The sequence below is a fragment of the Anguilla rostrata genome, chromosome 16 (assembly GCF_018555375.3).
Source record: "Anguilla rostrata isolate EN2019 chromosome 16, ASM1855537v3, whole genome shotgun sequence".
NCBI lineage: Eukaryota > Metazoa > Chordata > Actinopteri > Anguilliformes > Anguillidae > Anguilla > Anguilla rostrata.
Window position 1 is genome coordinate 26,253,426 of NC_057948.1, and position 16,543 is coordinate 26,269,968.

Here is a 16,543-nt window from a genome sequence, read left to right on the forward strand (position 1 = left end):
GCCGAATTATCTTGCTTACCAAATTAGCTCCAATTTTGCAACTACAACCACAGAAAAAAATAGAACATGTGTAATACAAAAGGTATGTATTTAGCTCCAGCACTAAAGCCATTCAGAAAGAACAGCAGGGTTCTTCCGAGGTCGGGGTAGAGCTCGTTATGAGGATTAATTATGGCAGTGGTGGGCTATTGTTGTTGACTGGTCTAAATGAAAGATTAATGAAAGTGTGTGTATGTAATTGATGGACGGGGAATATTCTAATGATGCAGAGCAGAAGGGGGCTGTGGGCCGAGCAGCAGAGCCCACAGCGTCACCGCGCTGCCCCTAGAGGGGGCGAGTGGCATTGCGCCCAGAGGAACCTCGTCACCGCCCCGCACTCGCCGGGCCTCCCCCGCCGATCCTAATTAACTGTCACTCCAGGTAGACCCAGGCGCCGCAGCCCCAAACTGCCTTTTCAATTACACCCTGCATCCCCTCAACATGTTCCCCCGGACACGGGCCGTCTCTCGCTGACCACTCCTCCTTTCCTGTCACTCATCAGGGGGGAGGGAGGGAGAGGAACTGAGTTTGTGTTAGACGTGTGAGCTGGACACCGTGGCTTAAGTTATGAAGAAATGAAATGCAGTGTTATACTTTAGCTCATTTACAGCTTCTCCCTCCTGTAACTTTCAACATTCTCTCTTATAATCCCGCACAGAAACGTTATGTATTTACATAATACATAGTTGGAACTTAAATATATTGTGTAAAACATGTAAGAAATATGATATACTATTATATTTCAGTATACTGAGTTCGGATTCTGGAGTCAAGTGCATCTGTGCACATACTGTGCCTGGTGATCACATAGCTGGCTGGCCTGTTGCTAGCATTGCCTGGTCAGTGTTGTAAGTGAGAATTTGTTCTCAATGGTTAAATAAAGGTTAAATAAAAATAAATAAATATCATTAGCTGACATGGATAACCTTACTGTTTTAGACTATCCCTGATGTTCTGGCTGGCCTGTTCTGGCTGACTGCCGCTGCTGCTCAGCATTATCCTCAGTGAGGAAAGTGACTCAGCTTTCTATGGTGTTGTACTCTTACTCTTTCAATGATATTTTGTCACATTCTCTCCTGTAGTTTTTAAACTGGAGTCCTGCAGGTCTACCATCTGCTTTGTTTTAAGTGTCACCCTAAATCACCTGTTTCTGGATGTGTTTAGTTCAGTTAGAGATGTGCTTTTTTATGGCAAGGCGCAAGGTTATAGCATGCATTTTGTACCTACCTTTAGTTCTTTTTATGCTTTGAGGGGCTTAAAGCAGGCTATATTAGCTTTCTAATCAAACTGGCATGTTAACCAGTGCAACCAAAGATATGTCTAATGAAGAATTAACTCAATTTAATTAAGATTTGATGGAGTATGATTGAAATAATTAATAATTTGCCATATATAACAATAAAACAGCCAATGGAATGGCTATTTATGAAAAGGGTCTGTTGGAGATAATGGAATACATTCAAACTATGTTCATCTAAATCTTACAATAATTATATGCACTGTACAATTTTGGGGGGCTTTTTTTTAACCAGGATGACTAATTAAATGTGCAGTATAGTTCTTGCCCCATCCTTTAACATTAAATGTTATTCTAATTGTTGAAGTCTGCTAATAAATACGGTATGTGGCAGTACCCTGATAGAATGTAAAGTACTGACTTTTCACACATTGATAATTTGTTCCGTTTCACTGCTCTCACTGCCAGTCCAATCTCTGGAATAAGTTGGCCCATTCATCTTCCTAATAATTGTGGTGCTTTATCAGATTTAGAAATCTTTTAAAGCAGGGTATTTATCAATCAGATTGATGTCATTGTTTACATATATTAGTTATCATTAAGAACTTAAAGCTCAACGTCATTTGCACATTGACAGGTATGGGAATGTGTTGAATGTTTCCTTGGAGATGCACAGTCGATGGAAAAACATCTCACAGTTCTTATTTATATTGCAGTATGCACCGTAATTAGGTTATGAAGGACAATTAAACAATGTGAATTAGCACTTGAAGAAAAGGTGGAGAAAGGAAGCAGAAACATGAGCTTAGTGCAGTATGTGTGTGTCTGTGTATGTTCATGTGTGTGCGTGCGTGTGTGTGTGTGTGTGTGTGTGTTCGTGTGTGTGTGCGTGTCAGAGAGAGAGAGACAGATAAAAGTAGTGAGTAAGAGTTATTTTCAGAGGCTATTCATTTTAATATGCAATTATGCCTTGTTTTTAGCAATTTAAGGGCACTATTTAGGTGTGGGAGTGTGTGTGTGTGTGTGTGCATTCGTGCGAGTTAGTGTGCAAGTGAATGAGTGTGTGTGTGTGTGTGTGTGAGTGAGTGTGTGTGTGTGTGAGTGTGTGTGTGTGTGTGCAGGTGTGTGTGTGTGTGTGGTGTCGGAGTGAGTGTGTGTGGTGTGTGTGTGTGTGTGTCGTGGAGGGGGGGGTGTGTGTGTGTGTGTGTGTGTGCAGTGAGTGTGTGTGTGTGTGTGTGTGCTGTGTGCGAGTGAGTGTGTGTGTGCGTGTGAGTGGTGTGTGTGTGTGCGAGTGAGTGTGTGTGTGTGTGTGTGTGTGTGTAGTGGTGTGTGGTGTGTGTGTGTGTGTGCGGTGTGTGTGTGTGGTGTGGGCCTCGTGGCGAATGTATTGTTAGATGTCGTGCTCGTAGTCTGTTTGATCTCCACTCGGAGATCCCGGCCAGCGTTTCACATGATAAGGCACGTCCCCTCAGAACAGGCTGTACTTTGTCCCTGACGGCGCTTTGCGCGGGCGGGCCTGTGTCCTTCCTCATCAGCGCTGGACCACAGCCTGCGCGCAGGCGGCCCTGCTAGCCCCCCATCAGAGACTGGCCCTCTCTTAATTACTCTCTTCTGTTGTTCAGAAGGGACCCTTTTCATCATCACCAGAGCTCACCTGTTACACGGGGGGCGGGGCTGGGGGGGGCTCAGAGCCTCAGCGTGTCCGTGGCGACGGCTGTGAAGAGGGACCCGCCTTCATTATCCCCCTCTCTTCTCCTCGTGCTCTTATCACGCCATTTAGCCCACTCTCAGGGATATTTGTTTGTGTGTTCTTTGAATATAATGGATGCCCTGGGCTTTAGAACTAATTCGGTCATTAAGGAAATGGCTCTGTGCAAGCTGCTGAGCCCCGAGCTTTCATTTGGCACTCACGGCCAAAACTGAAAGGCTGGCACCCCCCACCCCACCAAACCCCCTCCTGATGCTACAGTCACCCCAGGACTTTCCATAGCCTGGTGTCTTAGTGAAGTGTAGTTTTGAAAGGAGGGAAATAAAGCAATTTTCAGTACTTTGTTGTTGGCACGGTGAAGAGAAAGCAGAGTCCTGTGGGCTTTCTGATGATCGCTTTACTGCTCTCTGAATACCGCCGATGCCCTGCGCTACCGGCACAAACAGGGCTTCACAGAATGGGCTCTGCAAAGCTTGCCGTCACCTTGACTAATTTGTTAGTCTTGTTTGAGTGTGTTGAATCTTCACCAAACCCCACAACCCCACACCCCCACCTGTACCCTTCACCCTCCACCCTCTCTCAGCCCCAGCTCTTGGTACTCTAGAAAAAAAAAAAGCCATAAACTTAATGTAGTGCAGCGGCCTCTTGCTGTGGTGATCTATATGCTGCTTTATGCTCTGTCTGTGGCAGGGGAGAACGGGGGCTTTATGGAGCAGAAGATAACACATCGGCAAGATTTTTCATCTGCCCTTCCTGTCCAACTTTCTCCGACCCCCTCCCCTCCCCCCCTCATCGCCCCCGCCCGTGCACCAGCCACAGATGGAGACCTCCTGGGCAGCCTGTTGAAGCAGGAGAGGAGAGGCATTGTGAATAAGCACTGACACTCACTGCTCAGCCCCCCTCCCCAAAAGAGACCCGAGGGGCCAATGCCAGTTTGCAAAGAAAAGTAAATGCGAAAAACTTTACCCACTGGAGAATCGATTGGCTGGTAATTATGCAGTATGGGACAAAGGTAAATCATTTTTTTCTTGCAATAGACCTGCTTGGGATAGTTTTTATTTTTATTTTCATTTAATAGTTCATATAAAACAGTGAGAAATGTCCCATACCGTCTCATAAGTGAGCTTGGAACTGCTTGACTTGTGCACTGGAAGGCTGACAAGGCCCGGTTTTCTTAATGATACAATAACAGCTGCTATCCAGTATTAAGAATAAAGACTTCCTCGTGCATCCACTCACTTTCTGTGGAACTCTGTTTCGACTCTCAGACGAAACTGGTTTGATGGTGTTGTTTGTGGCGAGTGCCTCTTTCAGGATGGGGCTGTGGCACCGATCCTTCACACGTCTTCCCTGCGGTGAGCCCGTGCAAAAAGCAGACCGCTTTAATTTCGCTTAATCGCCTTTAAATGACATCAGCGAACTGGGCATGTTTCCTGATGGAGGAGAACGCTTTGGCGGGCACCAGTGCAGTGGCATGGATGGATAGTGTCTGACCTGGGGCTGTGTTTGAAAAACTTGAGCAACCATAGAGGAAGAATTTGAATTTTTAAAGTGGTCAACTTTTGCTTTATTGTGTTTTAGTAAAGCTAATGGTGTCAAGTGTATTTGAACTATGTACAGTGCTGTTAAATACCTTCAGGCCTTTGTGGCTTTGAGAGGAGAGGAGTAACAATATAATGTAACGACCGTGAAAACTTTATTTGCTGCAGGACGGTGTGCCAGTCTTAAACATAATGGGACCCTCTCAGGAATTTCTTCAAACAAAAGCAAGTGTTGAAAAAAATTCTGATATTTTTCACGTACAGCATGGTAATAAAAGCAGAAATATGACATACTTAAAATACAATATTATATGCGGCTATTGAGGCAAAAGTTTTCAGCAGCATTTGAGCTTTAGAATATCGTGTGCACTTTTTTTTTTAAGACCAGGTCTGATTTGTGGCATAATGAAACTCAGTGATTTAAAAAGGCACTTGAGACTTGAGTCACTTTTTACAGCGCCGTGCCTTTTCACCTTCCTGTGGCAAATATGCAATTCTGATTTTAGTAAAAGAATGAAAAAATTCAGATTTTCAGAGAGGATGAAGAAAAAAGAAAACTCTGCGACAGAGAGCAGGAAGTCGAGGGGAGACAGTGGAACTGGCCCGAGCTTAGATTCGATCATTCATTCTCCACGTAGGCTCACGGGCTGCCAGTTCATTAAAATGAGTTAAGCAACGTGGACGAAGGAGATGCGCTGTGGACACTTCATCAGGGTGGTGAAGCGTTTTGTAACTCTACACTCAGGCTTTGAAGCTGCACTTAGGTTCTGTATGTGTGTAATAAAATGGCCACCTGTGGCTGCCAGTTTCACCGTATCTCTCGCCCAAGGGGAGCTGGCTCTGCCTCTCCTGGCTCCTGATATATTCATATAATTAACTTTGCCTTGATCTGCTAGCTAATCTCACTCTCAGCAGACAGGGATTCAAATGTCATTTAAACCACCTGCTGTGGGTGTGTGTGTGTGCATGTGCATGTGCGTGTGTGTGTTTGTGTGTGTGTGTGTGTGTGTGCATGTGTGCTGTGGTGTGTGTGTGTTGTGTGGTGTGCGTGTGATGGTGTGTGTTGGTGTGTGCGTGATGGTGTGTGTGTGTGTGCTGTGACATGATTGTGAATATGATGTTGTGTGACTATGATATTTTGATATGATGTGACTGTGTGTGACAATCCATGTTCATACATGTGTGTGTGTGTGTGTGTGTGTGTGTGGGTGGGGGGTATAAGCTATGGGTTTGCATTGAGACTCTTTTACTGCCAGGTATTACTGTGAAATACTGTCAAGTCATTCCAGCTAGTTTGAGAAAAAAATGTAACATATTTTTTTTTGTACGTTTTCAGAAACATCTTTGACATTTCCCCCTCAAGCATGTTTTAACTCAAAAGGGATAAACCAGGCAATGAACAAAAAATAAAATAAAAAATAAAAATTTAAGAAAGGAGCACACAGTGTGGGCTGGGAACAGCATGTCCTGGGAAGAGTGACAGAACCGTCCAGGCAGTGAGATCACCCAGGCTTGGACAGAGACAGGCACTGTTGTGTCACTCTTACAGGCAGGGGGCAGCGGGGAGTGGGAACAGGGAGGAGAAATGTGTCTAATATCAGCATTTTAAACCTGAGAGCGGGAGAAAGAGTGTGCAGTTCTGCACATAATGGCCCCAACACCAACAGGCTGCGCGGGGGGCTGCCCTCCTGGCCTCGGTTGCCTGGCAACTTCCGGAGTATTAAGCAGTATCTAATGACTCCTGTTGCAACACTGGCTTGGAGGCCACTAATGGGCTGCACTCCAGCCTTGTGACAAATCTCTGGCCGCTAGAATCAGAGGAACTGGCCAGTCGCTTGACAAGGACACCTAGACTTCATCCCGAGTGCATTCCAACCAGGGTTACACCCCCATCACTTCCAGGCAGTGCAGCTCCCACTGCGTATTTGGAACTTTGTTCAGCTCCATACCTGCCGTTCCTCTGTGTTTGTACTTTCTCACCCCTGAATCCAGCCCGCACGTCCCCCGGAAAAGCAAAGAAAAGCCGAGGCAGAAGCGTTTCTGTGCAGCCTGTCTCTTCATTCCAATGTCACAGCTTGATAATGTGGCTGGACAGTGTTTGGGTTCTCCTCCTCATGTTGTTAGCATGATGTTACAAAGGGACAGTGGGTTAGGTGGTATTTCATATTTTTCAGAACATGTTCAGAAAACCACTGAAAATTTGAAATATCAAGGGATGTTGTGCATACCGGGCAAGTAGATCATTGTCATTTTATTTTTCATCAGCACCCTGAATGTAAAAGATATATTTGTCTCTCTGCCTCATGGGGGTGTGTGTTATACAGATGTCAGATGGGATCAGGGCACCAGTATGTTTTATGCTGCCCCCCCCCCCTTTCCCCGTGTCATAGCACGGCTTGGTGTCCGTGTGCTCCCCCTGAATGCATGCGGCTCTGCGTGTCTATCTCGCGTCTATATTTAGCCTTGGCCACTGCCGCAGTCAACGGCTGTCCAGAGAAGGAGAGGTGGTGGAGAATTAGCATTGACACAGGAATTCACAGGCAGCTGAATGAATCCCAGTGCACCTTTAATCACTCATAGCTCCCCCTTTTAAAGGATAAAGTGCAATGGCCCTTGCCACGGCTTTATTTTCTTACTGGCTGTATCTTCAGTGCGAATCGCATTAAATGTGGCCAGCACTAAATCTTTATCAGAGCATATGGAACTGGAATGTTCTGGCTGAGGTTTCGAACTGGAAGATTAGTACGAATAACAGAAAAATTTGGAATTACCAACTGGGTGCAAGAGATATTTTAGAGATACTCTATTTTATTTTTGACCTGTCATCTTGTCCTTCTGTATGAACATGTTTTTTGGCAATATTTCAAGTGTATAAAAGCTATTTTACGCTAAATTTAGCATATAGTACAGGCCAGAAGTATCAGGCCACCTGTGGTTTAAAAGAAAAACCTTTAGTTAGAGAAGAATTCAGCTAATATATGCACCTTTATCAAATAACAAACCAGAATATAAACTGTTTTTTGAAGGTATAATAATGCAAAAAGAATTTTACCTAAAATAAGTACAGATGTCCTAATACTTTTGGCCTGTACTGTAGATATAAACAGCACCTACAGTAGATATAAGCTGTACAATCCAGGAGCATTTTCTGGTGAATGTATCAAGCTGTTTTAATTTTCTGTGAATTAGGCTTGGATTGGGTACCATCTATATCTGCTCTTTCAATTTAGCACTTTCCACAGGGGTTTGTATTTAAATTCTTATTGACCTTTATTTCCGGCAACTTAAAATTAATTTCGGTTTATGGATTGCAAAAAAACATTCTATTTTTTCAAGGGGTAGCCCTAGGTGTCATTTGTCATTTGTATCGTTGTAGTTCTCTCCATATAATATTTAATATTTTATATTCCCCTCATGGACACAGTAAAATGTCCAGTGTTAATTCAGCTGTAATGGAATACATAGGAGTCCAATTGGGACCGTATTCACTCTGTAAGAGCTGATTTAACACTGAACATTTTACTGGCCAGTAGAAGAAAATGACTGTTTAATACAGAAAACAGAATAATGATGTTTTATGTTTGTTCCACAACCATATTTGGCCCAGAAATGGGAACAGACTGCCTTTTTGAAACTAAATGTAAAGTCTGGACTCACAGGCCTGTTCACAAGTCCTGCACGTGCTCCAGCCATCCTGCAGTGCGTTCAGGGATGTGTGTTAACCCGTGTGTGCTCATGAGCATTCCTTATTAACAAGGGTTTTCTCCTCCTCCCTCAGATGAACCGGCCAATCCAGGTGAAGCCAGCAGACAGCGAAGGGCGAGGAGGTAATTAGCCTTCATCCAGATCACTTCCACCTTTTAATAATCCTGACTCACGACAGGCAGAGTGGCTGATGACATCATTTTTCACTTGAGCCCATTCCCACCTGTGTATTATGCTCGGCTTATCTCATGGCCACTTTACACAAGTTGAAAAACAAGTGCTGTGTGGAGCACTGACCTCACTTCCTGCTCCTCAGGGTGACAGCCGACCTTTCTCACGAGTGTGAAGCTCGACATATTTCTGTACATTATTCTGCAATAACATACGCCCGAAAGGAGGATGAAAGCTAGCGAATTTGGACCATGAGCCAGAAATTGAGTGGAACTGATCTAACGTTGTTTCCAATATCGGTAAATCTTTTCTTTAGGCTTAGCGTCTTATGCGTATGCCTTCTGTATTCCAGAAGGGTGCGAGCGATATCACACAAGCAGGTGGCTAAAGCCTGCGCGAGCCCATCTGTAAATCAAGCAGCATGTGGAAGCTAGGCAGAAGTTACATGAGAAGATCCCTCCTGCGATGCAGCCTTCCTCCCCCCTCCCCTCCTCTCCCCCCCCCCTCCTCTCCTCCTCCCTTCCTCTCCTCCTCTCCTCCTCTCCTCCTCCCCTCCTCCTCTGCGAGGCGTTGCCCGCCGGTGATTTACACCAACAGGTTAGGATCCGGCGGCACGCTTCCCAGCCACACAAATCCCATTTAGGCCCTATTTTTGTCACAGCGCTGCTTTAATTAATGGGCGTCTAAAACCAGGCAAAGTCTGACCGACAAGGCTTGGGCGGGAGCCAGCCTGCGTTTTTACCGAGACAAATTGGACGGAGGGCTTAAGAGAGAAGGATGGATGGGCCGCGCTATCAATTACCCCCCTTTTCTGTGGAAGAGGAGGGGGGAAGCGAGCGAGTGAAATACAGGCCGCTCTTCGCCCAGCGCCAGCCGCGGGCTCCGGACCCACAGGTGCGCTCCAGGGAGAAACTTTCTATTTCTGACCGGGAAAAAAGCGGCGGGAGCCGGGTGAAATAAGAGCAGGGTGGCAGGCCGCCGTGGAGCTGCTGAGCGCTGATGGCGATGGGTGCTGAAGGGGCCGGATGGAAAGATAACGCAACGCGGCCGCTGATAGCTGGAAATGAGATTTAGGAGGGCGGACCCCCAGCCTGACACAAAGCTGACGATCGGCGCGGCGGATCGGTCGCCGGCGGGGTTCAGAGGGATCTGCCCAGGAGCGTCTGAGCCAGAGGGAGGCAGCCGGAACCCGGGTTCCGCCGCTCCTCCGTCCCCAGCGGGTCCTCCCGCTGGCCCAGGCTGCCTTTCTGCAACTCAGTCACGTTCGCAGAATCAGCGCCAGCGCGGGCAATTATCTGTCAGAGGCGTCTCATTTGCATGCCGTTTGTGGGCATTAGCGGCCATTAGCAGGTACAGCCACTCATCAGGGCCCGGCGCTTGGTCTCCTGGGGATAGCGGGGATGCTGCAGAGCCAAAACCGGCCTGCGTTACAGAAACACTTTCCCCGCCGTGCCGTCTCACTGCTGCAAGGCTCGAGGCGGCTCCTTGGGTTGCCTGTGTTTTTCTGGGATTGTCCAGGCGTGCCGTTAGATACTCGGAGTAGAATCAGTGTCATTGCGTGAGCCCTGCTGCTCGTGTTACTCTGAGCTTGCCTCCAGCTCGTTATTTCTGACCATGTGGCATTAGGGGTTCATCAGTCTCTGGATGATCTTGTGACTGAGCGGTCCAGTTAAAACCCAGCATTTAGCTAGGTGTTTGGATTAGCCCAGATCTGGACAGGAGATCTGTGAGGTGTGAACTGAAGCCCACATGCTATTGCAGAAAGAGAGAGAAAGAATGAGGCTGAAAGAAAGAGAGAGAGAGAGTAGAGGGAGAGGAAGGGAGAGCCTGGTCCAAGAGAGTTAGCGGGGGGGGGGGGGGGAGTCTCCAGACACCAGAGGGAGAACAGGGCCTCTCTCTCCTCCACACGGCAGAGAGCTTTTTCCCCCTGACCTTGTGCGCGGATTTCTCCGCCAAGGAAAGATCACACCTGATAATCTGTGATTGGAGACGGTTGTTATCAGAACACAATCTGTTTGTTTGCCCCGTCCCCCTGCCCCTCGCCAAAGCCGGGGCGGAGCCTGGAACACATCCAATTAACCGGGAGACGCGGAGAGACGGCAGGCGGGTCACAAACCCCATTCTCTTCCCTCAGCCTGCCCGGGCAGCACAGAGCCCAGAGGTTCAGCTGGGGGCTGGGAGCGGGCGTGGCCTCGCGGTCTGTTATTCTCCTCAGCTCAACTGTTTGTCCTTGTGGCCTTCACAAGGGGTGTAAAGGGACGGGAGGCCACCGAGGGGGGGCCAAGGAAAGGGTTCAAGATTGACAGGGCCCCACACTGTTCTGGGCCCGACTGTCACGGCCCCCCAGCAGGTAAAAACAGCGAGGGGCCACAGTGCACTTTACATGCAAATGAGCGCGACGTATCTCTCCCTGCCTGTGTTCAGGAGCGAGCAGAACTTCTGAAAGTGACCAATGGCTCTGGCAACGGAACGGCAGCCGCCCTAGAACACTGCACAGTGTGAGCCCAAGGAGGAGACTTTAATAGCTCTGGCTTTGTTGTGCCGATTAAACTACCCAGCAAGAGTTCTGTATAATTGGATTGTGTTACAATGCTGAGAGAATATGACCAAAATGTAATGGAAAACAGTGTAAATATTTGAACCTAAATGGAAAGTAGCAGTTTGACCCAGTTTTCAGTTTACAGATCTAGCTTTGGCTGTGGCACCAGAAGGCTCAGTGCCTCCAATTGCATCAAAGGATAGATCACACAGTATGAGAGATGCATTGAAATCAGCAAATCTGAATCTTATCACAGCTGAGTGGTACAGTGTCAGTTTGGCAGTTTCTAGCTTTTTAATTACTTCCTACTTCATTAGTTGGAATAGTCTCAGGATATTTGGCAGATTATACATTTAGCTAGAGTCAGAAAAGCAGTTGTTGCTGTATCTAAATCAGCATTCTACAGGGGAGCGTATTGATTTATGTCACAGATGATATGCAGAAGGTTCTGTGCCAGCTGATTTTTTTTTTAAGAGCCCATGGAACCGTAACTACTACGATGTGTCTGAAAAATGATTTGGATTTTAAATTGCAAAAGCCTGCATGGAATGTCTGTTGTTATATGCGAGCAAACTTTTCACATCTCACGTTTCAACAGATGGAAAAAATTGGATCAGCATATTAACCCCAGAGATTTTTGGTTTGAGGCAGATCATCAGTAGAGCTAGCATGTGTATGCAAAAAAGAAAAAGAGAACAAAACTGAAAAAATAATGATAATAAATGTCAAGTGGTTTTCCAATAACTCTGCTTGTCTCTTGAAAAATAGGGACAGCTAAAAAAAATGACAGTACAAGAAAAAAATTACAAAAAATACCACTTTATTCTTACGAGAGAAGCATCCATCTTGACAGCACTTGGCATCTGTGCACAACCCATTCATTTTTAATATGCTGGTTGCTAAAATGAAAAGGCTTTATGAGACAAGCTATTGTCACCTGTCAGTCGCTGTACTGTTTTGAAAATGTTTTTTTGTTTTTGCAAATATCCTTTTATTTGCATCAATAAACCTGACTTTCCACATTCCTGTTGAGTCTGGACAGAGCTGATTACTGATAACAGAGCTGAGTTCTCTGCCAGAAAATAAATGCTGTCAGCTTTCAGGTGCAGGTATCTAAGACTGGGGGGGCGGGGGGTCAGATTGTCTCAGTCATAAGACAAATACGTATTCCTCACTCTCAGGTGCTCATTCCTGATGTAAAGCTCTGATTCTGCTGTTAAACTAGGGGTTAAGTGTACGGTTCAGCATGGGGATCTTAGTGAAGACCGGAGAGCTGTCCACTGAAATGATTCCAAATGTTCACAGAACCCGCTGCCTGTTAACTGGGCTGAGTAAGGCTTGTGGGTCGGATGGTGTCACGGTCGTGTGAGATTTTCGGCTGTTTGTCTTCGACTTTGAATGAGGGGAGCAGAGGGCTTCACACCTCCTTCGCAATGTGAAGCCATAATTCCATTTCATCTCGGTATTCATTGATTTTACAAAAAGAGCTCTCACTCAGCTCCAGGCTAAAGATCTCTTTATTCGCAATGCGCATCAGAGGTCGTTTATTCATATTCATAAACACACTTTTAGGCCTGTGAACGGCTGAGAAAGAGACTGATTGTTGAGTAGGGAAAACGCACAAATTCAATAACCGTTGCTTTCCGAGACTTGTGCCAGCCAGAATCTAATTAATTGTGATGCACGCATGGGCCAATAGCCGTATGGGGCATGCCATGGACTCAAAATATGTGGTGGTTGTAGAACATGGCAATGAAATGAGAGCTCTTGTGATCTCAATTATGACTCATAGAAAAACATTCAAAGGAACATTTTCAGTCCTTTTTGATCCTGGCTGTGTCATACATTTTGACGTTCACAAATAAGTTAATATCCCAACTTTTTTTGCTCTTCTGGCCCAATGGAGCAGCCACTCTGACTCCTATGGCATTCGCTGCATACACAGTTTGTATTATGTATGCCACTGTGATTTGTGAGGCGTGCGTGTGTATTCTGTATGTCTCATTCGTCTCTGACTCAACATCACATTCACTGTGAGGTGAAGTCAGGTGGAGCATTGAGGCCAAATGATGGTTTCTGTCTATTGGAAAAGGGAAAATAAACATGCACACCAGTCCATGGAAGAGTAAAGGGGCACAACCACGCCAAGGACTTTGCTGTGTAATTACCTGGGAGTGGAAGATTAAGGACGTTAGTCGGTTCATTAGTGCCTATCAGCATGTTTTCTTCCCTTCTAGCCCCACCCTTATTTGACCTTCGTTTCGCACCGAGCACGGCTCCCTGTCAGTCTCCTGGACTCCCGGAGCTACAGAAGCTAGCAGGTTAAGCGTTTACAGGAAAGCGTGCCCTGTGCGTGCCCCCTGCAGAGGGCCGGGGCCGGCCTGCGCTGAGGCAGGACGCGGCCCCTCCGCAGAACGCGCCCGGGACGCCGCCGCCGCCCGCCGCCGCCGCCCGCCGCGAGGGGAGATAAGCGCTAATGAACGGGATCAGGAACGGGCCCGTTCACAGGCCTGAAGCGCGCAGCGTGAGCGAGCGGCCGCGGGCGAGCCGGAGGGCCTCGTAAGCGCAGGGCCCGGCCTGCCTCGGTAGCGGCGTGTCCGTTTAGTGCAGACACCCACACAGGGTGAGTGACTGTGCTGAATGAGGAGGCTGATCCAGGTGTTTTTGGGCTGGATCACACCCTCATGCTGCCTTGTGAAGGAGACCCTGGCTTTATTTTTAGTGCATAACTGGAAAAAAACAAAAAACAGAACAGCTGTGTCTGTTGGAGTTTGGCAGGTACAGGAGGCATCGCATCTGTCTAGACCCGGGTGATGCTCTCACTCCTGCTCCCCCCCCCCCCACCCCCACAGAGTGAAATGACTCATCGCAAAGATCAGCGGTGCCATTTCCAATAAACTGCCCTCACAACCTTTTACAGAAATTCGGGAGCAAGGTTCACGCAAGTACTCATCTTTTTCCACAACAGTCTTGAGCAAGAAACAAGCAATGATGACCGAGCGCAAGAAAATAACAAAAATGAAAGAATGTTCTGCCTAATTCCTGAACAGGCATGAAGATTAATGGGAAAATTCCTTGCTCCTGACTGTAGCATTGTTTGGGGTTGTCAGCAAAAGATAGAACCCCCCCCCAACAGAGTGGATTGCATGGATAAGAGGACAGAAGAAAGATCAAAAGGCAAAGGCCTCTGATTTTTGACAAAACACAGCTCTGCATCTGTTGGGCAGCAACTCATTTATCTTTTGCAATGTGGAATCTCAAAGAATACATAACAATGCAATTATTCATCGCCCACTGGATTCCAGAGTTCTCCTGAAGTAGTAGAAAGAACAAGGACACAATTAAAGATAAGCTGATAGCAGTTCAACATAAAATGACGCAAAACAAAGGACAGCTTATGAATAAAAATGCGAGAGCACATGAAGGGTTTGAATTTCCTTGTAGTGAAGCAGAGTTGTTGTATCAATTGTACGAAATGTTTTGTTTAATTTTTTCCTTCTGCTGTTTCTCCTTTTCTCTCCAGAAGACAGGAAGCTGTTTGTGGGGATGCTGGGAAAGCAGCAGAGCGAGGAAGACGTGCGGCGGCTGTTCGAGGCCTTCGGCCAAATCGAGGAGTGCACCATCCTGAGAGGGCCTGACGGGGCCAGTAAGGGTCAGCGCCAGCAGTCACGCCTCCATCCCTTCCCCTTCCTCATCCCTCCATGCCCCCCACCTTCCTCCATTATCGCTCCTCCTGTCCAATACACGCTTCCTCACTCTCACACACACGCACAGACCTCTAACTCACGCACTCACTCGCTCACTCACACACTGTAGCTTACACACTCACACGCGCATGCACGCACAGACACATGCACACAGAACACACACACACACACTCACTCACACACAGACACACAACTCTCCTGCTTTCCTCCTTCCACATCCTGTTCTCAGCCATTCCCCACTTCTTCCACTCTACTCTTTCACAGATCACGAGTCATCAGTGCTGATAGGCTCAGTCACTAGTGTTCCCCTTCCACGAGCCAGCCCAGCATCCTGTCATAAGCTCTTAGAAATGACACTGATCAGCCAAAGCAGAAGGAATATTAAACCTTACGAATTCTTTCTTGTCCTACACATAGTGCAAAATTGATACTTTACAATCTAAACTTTTATTAACCACAGCTATATGAATTGGCCTGGAAAACTAGTCTGTTTGGATTGTGTCCGTGCCATATATGGACTATTGATACTGTTGACATTCGTTGTTTTAATTCTGTATTCTGCCTTTTGACTCCCAACTGTTCTGCTTCATTTTAATGAGGCAGAACAGACCTCGTTCTCACAGTCTGCAGTCCGGTGTGTCTTCCCACACAGGCAAGAAGAGACTCTTCTGTTGTGTTCCATGATTTATTGTCTATTATTAAATATGTGTCTGGATATGAGCGAGGGATGTGTTGAGCAGTGGGGGAGGTGTGAAAACAGGCATTTCCAAATATATACTGTAAAATGAAAAGAGGGGAAATGCAGAAAGGGTCCTGAGCACACTGAGTGGAAGCACGTGCCAATCGGTGTTCAGTGCATCTGTTTTATTTTCTTTACTGCCCCCTGTCGCCTGCCGCAGCGCCCCCCCCACTCCCCCCACCCCTCGGCCCCGTCGCTTGCGCTGAGTGACAGACGATCAAATGAAATAAACAGAGTGCTGCTGTGCCAATGGACGCTCTCTCTCCTCTCTCTCCCTCATTCCCCCCCCTCTCTCTCTCCCTCCCCCCTCCCTCCATCCTGGCCAGCCCCATTGGCATATTCCCCTTGTTGACATTTATATCCTTTGTTGCCTTTTTTTGCTGGTGTTTCTCATTTACCTCCAAAGTCCATACCTGTTTCGCTTTGTAAGATATGCCAGGCTAGTCAGAGGTTTACAGCCAAGTTAGTAATAACATTGAAACAGTTATATTTCACATTGTTCAATATAAGCAATTGGAAGTAACTGGCTTCCACAAATATTTTTGTGACGCCTCAATGTGCAAAGTTTGGACTAATTATTAAATTTTGTTTTTACTGAAGACAGTCCTTATATTAAACTGTTTAATATACTTTCTATACATCATAAACTGCACTTCTCCAACATCTGTATGTCAATATTTGAAACAGTTTCTAATTAACACTTATAGCATGTTCACTTCCTACTGTGAACTAACAAATCGGCCAAAGGATTCAGGGCCAAATTTACTAACAAAAAACCTGCTTAGTAAATTGTAGGCTGATAAGGCTATGTTAGTGTGTTCGCAGTCTGCCTGAAATTAACATCTTATTTACTAACGCTACAGATAATTACGCAATCAGCAAATTATACCACCTACTATTGGCATTTTGCATATGAAGCAGAGCTTAAAAGGTACAGTTCAACAGAAAAAAACCCTGTTTAGTGCATTGAAAATGGACAACTCTTACAGAGTTTATATGAGTCCACTGTAGTGGACAGTGCCGAACAAAATGTGTATATTTAAGCCGTGACGACAATTGCCTATCAAATTAAACCAGATGCTAGAACATAGTTGCAATGTTAGTGTAATGTTTCAAGGAGTTTGACTATTGCTGGGATGAAGTGGAAACATGGGAGG

General features: G+C 46.3%; 1 protein-coding gene across 12 annotated transcripts in view; it reads left to right on the plus strand.

Moving 5' to 3' along the window:
* LOC135241732 (CUGBP Elav-like family member 4) overlaps nucleotides 1–16,543 on the plus strand; it is a 90,933-nt gene that overhangs the window by 52,440 nt on the left and 21,950 nt on the right. For 8 of the 12 annotated variants that reach the window (XR_010326098.1, XR_010326099.1, XM_064312350.1 and 5 more), the window contains exons 3-4: nucleotides 8,304–8,352; nucleotides 14,464–14,592. Coding sequence is in view for 10 of the 12 variants with exons in the window: in XM_064312350.1 (XP_064168420.1) it covers nucleotides 8,304–8,352; nucleotides 14,464–14,592 (178 nt within the window). In the remaining 2 variants the exon portion in view is untranslated. The remainder of the gene's footprint in view (nucleotides 1–8,303; nucleotides 8,353–14,463; nucleotides 14,593–16,543) is intronic. The other 4 variants (XM_064312353.1, XM_064312357.1, XM_064312352.1 and 1 more) reach the window with 2 other exon arrangements.